Source organism: Dipteris shenzhenensis, chromosome 4 (genome assembly GCF_047967505.1).
Source record: "Dipteris shenzhenensis isolate YYH24624 ecotype China chromosome 4, Dip_SZ_1.0, whole genome shotgun sequence".
Taxonomy (NCBI): domain Eukaryota; kingdom Viridiplantae; phylum Streptophyta; class Polypodiopsida; order Gleicheniales; family Dipteridaceae; genus Dipteris; species Dipteris shenzhenensis.
The window spans coordinates 15,424,030-15,435,971 of NC_141599.1; the positions used below are offsets into that span (position 1 = coordinate 15,424,030).

The 11,942-nt window shown below is 43.8% G+C and overlaps 1 protein-coding gene across 1 annotated transcript; it reads left to right on the plus strand.

The window, feature by feature from the left end:
* The first annotated feature begins 560 nt into the window (after positions 1 to 560).
* On the plus strand, positions 561 to 2,179 carry LOC147902513 (aspartic proteinase nepenthesin-1-like). The gene has a single exon (XM_087373699.1). The coding sequence runs from the start codon at positions 650 to 652 to the stop codon at positions 2,102 to 2,104; it is 1,455 nt and encodes a 484-aa protein (XP_087229825.1). The 5' UTR covers positions 561 to 649; the 3' UTR covers positions 2,105 to 2,179.
* Positions 2,180 to 11,942: the final 9,763 nt, after the last annotated feature.

An 11,942-nucleotide genomic window follows, 5' to 3' on the forward strand; every position in this document is an offset into this window, starting at 1 on the left:
TATACGGGCAAGGGAGGCGGTGGAGGTACTAAAATATGCTTGCTGAGAAGAATCTCTCTATACGTGTGGAAATAGCGGGGGAACGTGGGCACTGAAATAGCGGGGGAACGTGGCCACTGCGCAGTCTCATCGATCCAAAAACGAAGAAATAATAACGAGAAGAACTAGAAGACGACAAAGTATAAAACTTCTGAATCATACCTATTACCATGCACAGATTGATTTCAAACATGGTATCCAAACGAGAATGAAAGTCGAGACTACAACCAAGAACCATGCACAGATTCATTTCACCTCGCTGTATTTCGAAATCTACCGGTCTCATTATCTGAAGCAATCTTTCCATCGACCTCGCTTCACGTTACTTTCACGATTCGTCTAGCAATCTATCAAGTAGAGTTCTCTCATGCAACTTCCTATAGCAACGCGCTTTGCCAAAGGCCTGTTGAACTCCTCAATCCTGATCTACTCTTCTCTCTCTCTCTCTCTCTCTCTCCCTCTCTCTCTCTTTCTCTCTCTCTCTCTCTCTCTCTCCTTCCAAGCAACTCCCCACGGTCAACCGACTGCTCCCCTCCCCTCCTCTTATACCCAGCATCCCTCCTTCCATCTTCCCTCATCTGCATCGCACCTGCCCTGGCTCTCACCCACCATGCCGCACGCCCCAGCTTCCCTCCTGTCCTCCTCCTCCTCCTCCTTCTCCTCCCTACTCCTCCTCCTCCTCCCTTCTCTAGCTTCCAGCCTTCTTGCCCTCCCCCAGCTCCAACTCCTCCGAAATTCCGATACGACTGCCAGCTTCCCCGTCTTCCACCACATTACCCCCCCGCTCCTCCCCGCCCTCGATCGTCGACTTACGCTTGACGTCGCACAGAATTCCTCCTCCCCTCCAGCCAACCTCCGTAGCCAACTCATCACCCTCAATGAACCCTTCGGTCAATACTTTGCCGTCTTGCAGCTGGGTTCCCCCGCCAAGGAGATAGCCGTTATCATTGATACAGGAAGCGAATTGTTGTGGGTGCAGTGCGAGCCCTGCTTGCAATGCGGGACGCAGATCCGCGATCCCATCTTCGATCCAGCTCAATCGTCGTCCTACAAGGCATTAGCGTGTAATGCCTGCATCGGCGATGCAAGCGTTGCCGTGGCGTGCTCCACGACCGACCAGTGCGTTTATGGCGTCACTTACGGAGATAACAGCAACAGCACAGGTTTCCTTTCAACAGAGACCCTGACCATCCCGACTGCCAATGGGTCACCGTTTCAATTGACGGAGACTGTTTTTGGATGTGGATTCAATAATACGGGCGTAGAGTCATCACTCAATGCTTCGGGCTTGATGGGGCTCGATCGAGGCAATTTCTCCATACCTACCCAACTGGGAGTCGATGTATTCTCCTACTGTCTTCCTGATCGTGTGCACAACCTTCAGTCCACCGGTTACTTAACTTTTGGGAAAAGCAGCGGTTCGTCTGCGAATCTACAATATACTCCCCTCATACAAAACAATTTTACTCCGTTTCTTTCCCAATTTTACTATCTGAACATGACTGGAGTCAGCGTGAACGGTAATCTCCTAGATATCCCCAGCTCCGCCTTTGAGATTGTCTCTGGAGATGGAGGAACGGTCATCGATTCAGGAACCACGTTAACGAGCTTTGTAGACATAGCATACACCGCAGTTGCCGACGCGTTCGTCGCTGCGATAGATCCCTCCGTGCACAGGGCTAATATACCGGATGATTCTACTGACTTGTGTTACCAAGTCCCCTTATCCCAGCAGAATGCCCCGACTGCTCCGAAAGTAACACTTCACTTTGCTGGTCCGGTTGATATTGACCTTCAGACAGATCATCTCTTCCGCCTCGTTGGCTACGATTCTACATACAATTACTACTGCATGGCTTTCAGCAATGCAGGGAAGGGGTCTGGCGCCAAGAATTTCTTCGGGAACTATCAGCAACAGAATTTCCTGGTTGAATATGATGTGGGCAATTCTAGAGTTGGCTTTGCTCCCACCCAATGCAGTCAGGGGAACTCCTTCAACTCATGGCAGTCTTTCACACGCTTAGTTTGGATCTTTCCCTCGCTATTGTTGATATTGACACTATAGCGCGAGTCTAGAGATAAGTAAACTTTCTTCATTCCCTACTTCTGTCGTATATGACAGCCCGAGTTTCCAGCTCGATTCAATCGTCAATCATGAGATTGCATCTTGCCTCATACATTAGACTTCGCATCGGTAAGTCGAGAATTCACGTCCTTATTCAGGGCGGGTATTCAGATATTCGGGTATTTAGAATATCTGAGGACAATTCTGGTCTACCGTTTGTGTGTGGCCTTGTAAGAACTTTTATCCTCCGAGTTTCACGCGGAGCATAAGCTTATTCTACAAACGTCCAAAACAGGATCGTGCGTTCTAGATTGAAAATTCAAAATCTTTGTATAAATGCCAATGGCCATTCTTCTTAGGCAGTTCTTTCACTAGCAATGGGAACCATTTATCATGTTTGCGGAGAGGGCAGAATACTTCTTCGTTGTTGATTTAGGGATCTCCAAGCTTCCACGCAGGAAGGGGACGAAGGAATCTCACAAGGTTAGACGTCATTTGGTTTGAGCACGTCACTATGTACGAGTAACAAATTCTTGTTCCACAACAAAAAGTAAAATAGATTTATTTGATTGGTCTCCCACACTTACTTTATTCCATTTTGTGTGAACGCATTTTCTTGTAGCATTTGGGGTCCCCATACCCCTAAGATTCTCCCAAAAAAGGTGTAGTTAATAAATGGAGAGGGGCCTTCACCAATAATTACACTACAACCTTTCTAGAAATTCCTTTTAAATCGGGTCCAAAGCGCAACCAAAATTTTATAGGCACACCTAACCAATCCTCTCTAATTATAACACATACAATAGTAACTACACACATCAAAAGCTAAAGAAAATAATAGCATTGATAAAAAAACACACATGCAAACACACCACTGAAACAATTAGGCCCAAATATACATCTCTCTCTCTCTCTCTCTCTCTCACACACACACACACACACACACACACATACACACACACACACAAAAAGAGATTGAAAGAGCTAATTCAAGCAAAAGGGGACAATATAGCTAAGTCAATGAGGCCACGTGAAGAAGCCATGTAACAAAGCCAAAACAAACATGCTCACACCACAAACATAGTGCAACCACTATATTAAATATAATTAGGAGAGGCACCAATGGCAAATAGTTGAGAAAGAAACAACAGTAGTGAATCATAAGATAGTTAAAGGACAAAGATTGTACATGTAAGAGCGAGCAAACAATGGAGAGAAAGCAACTCAATGTGGCTAGGTGAGAACAAGGGTGGGGGGGAGAGAAGGTGGGCATAGAGCCATAGCAAAAAGAGGAGAAGCTAGCCATAGAAGAGAAGGTGGGGGATCTACAACATATGGATCCATTTCCATCAAATATGGCTATACTAATACTAGTAGTCAAAAAAATGTAAAGCAAGTATACTCTAACTCCCAAGAGCACAAAAATCATTTGTTCTATATTTTTAATCATTTGATATATAAAAGTACACAACAAGACAAAGCACCCATAGACGCGCACACAGACGCGTTTACTGAACTTAAAAAGAAACTTACGGATGCATCTATTTCTACGTTTAGAGACCTACGTCTAATAGCACGTCTATATAGCAGACAGACACATGTATAGACGCGCATCTAGATGCGTAAATAGACACTCTGCTAAAAAATTTAAAAACAAACATACGCATCGTTAAATGCGTGCATAGACGCGTTTATAAACGTTCTTATAGATGCGTTTATAGATGCACAAATAAACGCTTCTCAAACAGACAGACGCGTATATAGATGCGTTTATAGACACACTGATAGATGCACTATATAATATATTTTTTTAAATTTACAGAATGCTGTGTATGTTGTGTATGCTATATAGTTACAAGAATCCCATTTCCACATTGTGTAATTCAATTCTTACAGCCAACCGCATTTTAATTACAATTCCAAATAAAACATTACAACTCCAAAACGCAATAAAATTGAAAGCTCAAAAAGTGCTTGTATGTACATATAGCACGAAGCTAAGCCATGTCATGTGGCTTCAAGTACAAAAAATAAGAGGAGTGTATATACAAGAGGCACGAAGCCAAGCCAGTGGCTTGAAGTACAAAAAAGAGTAGCTAGCACTACTTCTACGACTAATCCTCGCTCCCTTCCACACTCCCTTCTGCGCTCCCTTCTCTGCCTCCTTCCTCCTCTTCTTCCTCCTCTTCTTGTGTAGGGACCTGTAAACAAGGGACAACATATATCAATGTATGAAAAATCAAATCTTTACTTATAATATTGACATTATTCAATTACTTTCAAATACCTCGGGGGCCGCTCCAGTAGCCTAGATATACTGCTCCTCAGTAATCAACCCATCATGATAGAAGTGCCTCCATGTATCTCCTCTGCGATGGTGGCGGTGGTAGGCTGTCTCGATAGGAGTAGGGTATCTGCCCACGATATCAAGCTGCAAGATGACACAATTTGCGGAGGGGTTAGTACAAAGAAACAACCTCCTAATAAACTACATAAGCAATATAATTTGAGATCGATACTTACAAATTGGGTCTCCCATGAATCAACACCCCCTGCTCCAAAATGCACGCTTCCATATTGCTCCATTTGGATCCTTCGTGCCTCCACGTGCTGCAGACTGGGGTCCTTCCTTGCTGACTTCATTGGTTTCTTCCACTCACGCTTGTGAGCGATGTGGGGCGGGCCCCTTAGTGGTTGACCTCTCTCGAGCCTGGCAAGCTCTGCTAGTGCCTGCCTCTTAAGCAAAGATCCTTTATTGCCAAGTATCATAACAATCTTTGACTTGGCCCATTTATATGTGAACTGACGATTGGGGGGTTTAGGATACCTAGAGCAGACAACAGCGAGGGTCTCATCAGCCAACCTCTTTGGTTGGTCTTTGTAGTGGATAAAGCAATCTCTGTAATTGTTAGCAATTACAGAGCGCATGAAGGCCATGATGTCCTTCCCTCGTGCATCCATCAAGGTGCTTCCTGTCTGAGTGATGTCAAGAATATCATACCAACACCCGGAGGCACATCTAAATCATCTGAATCATCATCGTCCCCACCACCACCCCTCCCAAAGCACTGTGCCATGCATCCCCCACCACTCTCCCTGCTACTACACCTACTACCATGTCGTGTCGAGCTAGTACACTGGCCACTTGTAGCTGGAGACTGCACGGGACTACGTGGAACACTCGTAGCTGGAGAACCGAGTCTCGACTGCACAGGAGTACGCCGATGGCTTTGCGAGATAGAAGGACCTCCTGACGGCATGGGGGAAGGGGCATAAGATGGCATGGTGGAAGGGGCATAAGACAGCATGGGGGAAGGGGCATAAAATGGCATGGGAGATGGGCCCGCGCTGTGTAACCGGCTGGGCTATGCTAACTCTGCTGGGGTAATCTCAGCTGATGTGGGGTGGTTTGGAGTCTGTAGTGCCGACTCCTGGGGGGTGTTTAGAGTACCCATCATATACCTATATAACTCCACAGGACTAGGAGGGTGTCCTAAAAGGTTATGTAAGTCCCTAAAAATAGACTCCTGGAGATCAGGTGAGCCCGAAGAGCTTCTTGGCCACATGATGAACTTGAAGAAAGAAAAAAAAAAGATTATTAATGAGCTAAGAAGAAAGAGGAAGGGAAGAAAAGATTATTATCGGAGCACGTCTATAGATGCATCTGAGAAGCGCGTCTATTTTCATGTATAACAGTGCATCTATAGACGCAGTTGTCTGTGTCTGCACACATGCTAGACACACGTCTAGATGCACCTATAGATGCGGTTTTTGACGTGCTCTGAGACATGCCTATAGACGCGCTCCGACAGACGAACTTTTCTAAAAAGTAGAAAAAGACATGCGCCCGACACAAAAACGTAACACTGATACCCAAATCATGTGTTTCTTGGATACAAGAGAGTACAAATCCAAAGAGATCAAACTTCCAAAAAAGATCAATTGCAAAAAGACCTACCTTGAATAGAGGTATGGAAGGTTCTTCTCCTTTTTCAAAGTTGCTTCTCTTCCTTGTTCACCCTCTTCTCCTTTAAGCTTGGAAGTAAGTGTGGGTTCCTTCCTCTTAAGCATTGAAACTGTGGATCTGCTAATAGAAAAGCAAGAAAGCCGCGTGAAGTATAACTAATGTGAAGAAAAACAAAGCAAGCACACTAAAAGCAGATTTAAAAGCCGCGTCTATAGGCGCGTCTAATAGCATGTCTATACATGCATCTAAATACACACAGCAGACGCGATTTTAGATGTGCTTATAGACGTGCACCACAAAATAGACAAACGCAGTTTTAGACGCGCTTGTAGATGCGCACCACAGAACAGACAGACGCGGTTTTAGACACACCACAGAGTTTAAAATTAAATATTTGAAGAAAAGTAATTTTTTTTGGGTTGTTTATTTGTAGGATGTCTTCATCTTCAACAAGTAGCTCCATTGAGGATGAATCCCTCTGTATCCACCATAGTGAAATGTGGTTGCAGCAAAAAATCAAATGTATGCATGATCGATGTCGAGGAAACATGTATCGTTCACGCAGGATTACACTCAATCACATCTCAAAGTATCGAGAATGGGATGCGATTGTAAACATGATAAGTGTTAAAGAGTTAAGGTTGATTGAGATACCTATGGGTGTTCATATGTTTGAGTTATGATCCCGTTTTAATTTGATACAGGATGCAGTGCCACACCCGCATATGTTGCCCTATGCTCGCTGTGAGGAGGCGAAGCGTCGGCGATATGAGGTGGGATCTTCAAGAGGGATCGTTATGGATGCATGGAGTGATGGCGATAGTAGCCCTCCACCATTACCTCATGAAGCCATGGAGGAGGAGGTGTTTGATGATATGGTGCAGGATTTATATGTCCATCAAGGGAGGGATGATAGCATGGAGCAAGATGATCGTTTTATGCAGCATTGACTCCACTATTTGAGGGGTGCACATTCTTTGTTCTACGTGCCTCCCTTGAGTTACTAAACTTGCAAACCATCTATGGATGGAGCAATGCAAGTTTGAGTGCATTACTCAAGTAAGCTTTAAAGTCTATTTTGCAAACATGGTGAATTATGCTAGTGGGTCAATTACTCGAATGCTTTTCCTCATTTATGGTCTTCACGTGTAGGCTATTGTGTAAAATGCTTCCAAGGGAGAATAAATTACCGACCTCAAGAGATATGGCAAGGTGACATGTGACCTCTCTTGGAGGATTAAAGTTACAAGCGCATCCATGCATGCGTCAATGATTGCATTTTGTTTCATGGACTACATAAGGATGCAAGAGAGTGCCCTACTTGTGCAGAGGCAAGATATAGAGCAGATCTCAAAACTTTGGACGTGCCTCGTAAGGTTCTACGACATTTTCCCATAATCCCTCACATGCAACATATGTTCATGAGCAAATCCATTGCAGAGCTCATGTCATGGCATTCCTCCCATGGCAAGTGGAGAACTCCTGCAGACTCTCCTGCATGGAAGCATATTGAAGACACATGGCCAAGCTTCAAGGAAGAACCTAGGAGATTGGGACTTGGATTGGGTATGGACGGTGTGAACCCATTTGGTCTCAAAAGCACCTCTTACAGTGTATGGCCAGTGATACTGGTGAATTATAATCTTCCACCCTTTATGGCTATTAAGAAAGGACATGTTATGCTGTCCCTTCTAATTCTAGGGAAACATAAAGTCAAAAATCCTGATGTTTATTTGGAGCCTTTGATTGATGAGCTAGAGATACTTTGGAGAGGTATCGAGGTGCATGATGTGAGCAGGCCTCCCTTGTCACGAGACTTCAACTACAAAGCAGTCTTGATGTGGACAATGCATGACTTCCTAGGCTATGGCGAGTGTTCAGGTAAGCATTGCACTTCTAGTTATGAATAGGCAAAGGATGTGGCACCCTAAATCCACCGTCAACTCTTAATTGCGTCTATTATTTAGGTCTCACTACATCGGGTTACCATGCATGTCCTGTTTGTGGTCCTTCGCTAGTTGCCTCACATGCAAATGCATTGAATAAGGTCATCTATGAGAATCACCATCGATTTCTCCCACCTGATCATCCTAGATATGTTGCCCCTTGGAATGAAGTTCTCCCACAATCACTCACCATGGGAGATTGGATGAGAATTTGGGACGGTTCCACAACTCCTCCACCACTTGGCATGAGCCGGTAAGGGTTTGTAACTATTGTGTGCTATATTGACTGGAAATAAAGATTGCCCACTAACACTTTATTTTGTTTAGATACTCCATCTTTTATCGTTTATCATATTGGTCCCACCTCAAGATCAATCACCTGCTTGATCCCATGCATATCTTCAAGAATGTGGCATCTACCATTTGGGAGCATCTAAATGGGACACGAGATTCCGTAGGCATAAGGGAGGATCTATGGATGGAGCAATGCAAGTTTGAATGCATTACTCAAGTAAGCTTTAAAGTCTATTTTGCAAACATGGTGAACAATGCTTCAAGGAAGAACCTAGGAGCTTGAGACTTGGATTGGGTATGGACTGTGTGAACCCATTTGGTCTCAAAATCACCTCTTACAGTGTATGGCCAGTGATATTGGTATATTATAATCTTTCACCCTCTATGGCTATTAAGAAAGGACATGTTATGTTGTCCCTTCAATCCCACGGAAACATAAAGTCAAAAATCCTGATGTTTATTTGGAGCCTTTGATTCATGAGCTAGAGATACTTTGGAGAGGTATCGAGGTGCATGATGTGAGCAGGCCTCCCTCGTCATGAGACTTCAACTACAAAGCGGTCTTGATGTGGACGATACATGACTTCCCAGGCCATGGCGAGTGTTCAGGTAAGCATTGCACTTTTAATTATGAGTAGGCAACGGATGTGGCACCTTGAACCCACATTCAACTCTTAATTGCATCTATTATTCAGGTCTCACTACATCGGGTTACCATGCATGTCCTGTTTGTGGTCCTTCACTACTTGCCTCATGAGCAGATGCATTGAATAAGGTCATCTATGAGAATCACCATCGATTTCTCCCACCTGATCATCCTAGATATGTTGCCCCTTGGAATGAAGTCCTCCCACAATCACTCACCGCGGGAGATTGGATGAGAATTTGGGACGATTCCATGACTCCTCCACCACTTGGCATGAGCCGGTAAGGGTTTGTAACTATTGTGTGCTATATTTGCTGGAAATAAAGATTACCCGCTAACACTTTATTTTATTTAGATACTCCATCTTTTATCGTTTACCATATTGGTCCCACCTCAAGATCAATCACATGCTTGATCCCATGCATATCTTCAAGAATGTGGCATCTACCATTTGGGAGCATTTGAATGGGACACGAGATTCCGCAAGCATAAGCGAGGATCTACGTACCACAGGGAGGATGCATGAAGCATGGCCACAAGAGAGACCAAATGGGCATGTTTTTTTACATCGTGCAATGTGGATGTTATCAAAGCTAGAGATGGTGATGGTGAAGCGTGCTATTACTACAATTCGTACTCCCACTGGATGCATGAGGTGTTTGAAGGGAGCCTTTACAAAGAGCAAGAAAAGAGGTGTAGAGCAATTATATGGCTTGAAATCTCATGATTGGCACAAGATGCTCCAAGTAAGTATTTTATGTGCATAATATCTTTTTCCTTTCAAATTTGTGAGTGAATAATTATAAGCAACTAATCAACCACCTCCTCGTGGGTTCAGTTCATACTACCTACTAGCATTTCACGTAGTGCATCAAAGGACGTGAAAGATTGTATTTACAAGATGGGCGAGCTTGTGAGGTACTTTACATGATACAAAATATGATGCATATCAATGCTCCATGCAAGGTGTTCATATTGCTAATATGGTGTACTTTTTCATTTCTAGGTATGTGAGCTCAAAGGAAATAGATCCCACCACGCTTGAGAATGCTCGAGTTATGTCAGTGGAGGTGGTTTGTTTAGTAGAGGAGACACTTCCACGTTCTATTCTCACAAGCTAACTACATCTCATAGTGCATTTGGTGGATGAGATTGCTATATGCAGTACTATACATGCACAATGGTTGTTCTTCCTCGAGCGCTTCATGAAGACCTTGAAGGGTTTTGTGAGACAAAATGCAAGACCCGAAGGTAGCATGGCTGAGGGTTGGTTGGTACAAGAGTCACTTGTATATATTTCTGAGTTTTTTGTTGACGTGTATAGCTCTCTCCCACAACTATGGAGAGATGATGAAGATCTAAGGATGACCTCTATTGTGCCTCAAGGGAAAGGACGCAACAAAGTAATAGACATGAAGTTGCATAATAGTATCAATCTCTATTGCATGCTTAATAGTGATGTGATGAAAAGATGGGTGACAAGATACGAGGATGCAAAGGCAAGAAGACAAGAAGAAAGGGCCCTCTTTCATACACACCACGGATCTTCTGTGCCATACCCTCAGTATCGAGATTGCATTGAATTAGAGAGTTGGGGTGTTGATGAAGAGGGTTCACCTTTGTATACATAGTACTTTGGTCTTCTATGGGCCAGAAGGGAGGTGACCCTTTTTTAGCTATGTTTTTGATGTCGATGAAGCGGAAGTGTATTTTCTTGGGCTGCAATGAAGAGGTGAAGGGTTACTGTCTCTATAATCCTGTTACCAAGGAGGTAGTAGTAAGTCGCGATGTGGTTTTCTCTGAACAGCCGCATCAATTGGAGGAGGATGTTTCCTTCCCAGACAACCAGGACCAGGATATCCATCCAGTACAACCACCAACAGCAGACCAAACTCCCCCAATGGTGCTTGGGAGGATTCAACATATCATCATCATCATCGTCCTCATCTTGCTGGCCTGATCCTTGGTCCTCGTGAGCTATGCCTACCCCTTGAACCTCGTGGACATGGAGGTGATGATGATTGTGATACAAGAGAGGAGGATGATCATGAGATAGGAGATACAGATATTGCATAGTTGACCAAGTGTTTTTGCGCCCTTCTTTGCTCCTCTAATCTCTTGGACCAGCAGTGTTCGGATGATTCCTCCTCAATGGATGGAGGTTCTCTACCGTCCAAAAGCTACTTTACCCACTCTGGGAATGGCCGTTGCTGTTGTGGTTCTGCAGGCTCTTCTTCCTATTCAAATGAGTAGTAGTAGTAGTAGTAGTAGTAGTAGCAGTTTGCATATACTTCGCCATGTATATCATTTTGTATATCGGCTCTTTTGAGTGATTTTGTATCACCATTTTCGAAAGGGTAATTTTGTAACAAACAATGTTGTATATCTTCGACATGTATATGCTTTTGTTGCTCGATCATTTCATTTGAGCGATTTTGTATTATCCTTTTCGCAAGGGAAATTTTGTAATAAAAAACTTTTTTTTGTAATTACAACAAAAAAAACATTAGTGGGGCAACATAGGGATTTCTATGTCCCTGTTTAGCCCCACTAATGCTTTTTTTTAAAGTTCTGTTAATCATCGCTATATAGCGACGTTTACTAGTGTCGCTATATAGCAATGATTATCGGTGTCGCTATATAACGACGTTTTATAGAGACTCTTCTTTTTCGACGCTTATAATGACGTTTGTGTCCGTTTAAAAAAAAAATTTAATGTAAAAAACGTCGGTATTTTTGTTGGAAAAGGGTCTATGCCTTGTCGTGAGGGGGAGGGAGAGAGAGGGAGGGAGGGAGAGAGAGAGAGAGGGGGGGAGGGAGATTCGTAATTTGAAATTTAAATTTCAAAAAGTGGCCCCCACCCCTCATTGATGGGGGGAGAGGTGGGCTGAAATGTGGGCTTAACCCACCTAGGTTGCATTGGTTAGGCCTCTTTGGGACCCTCCAAGCCCCTTGCATTATCACACTAAGCATTCCCTAATCCAT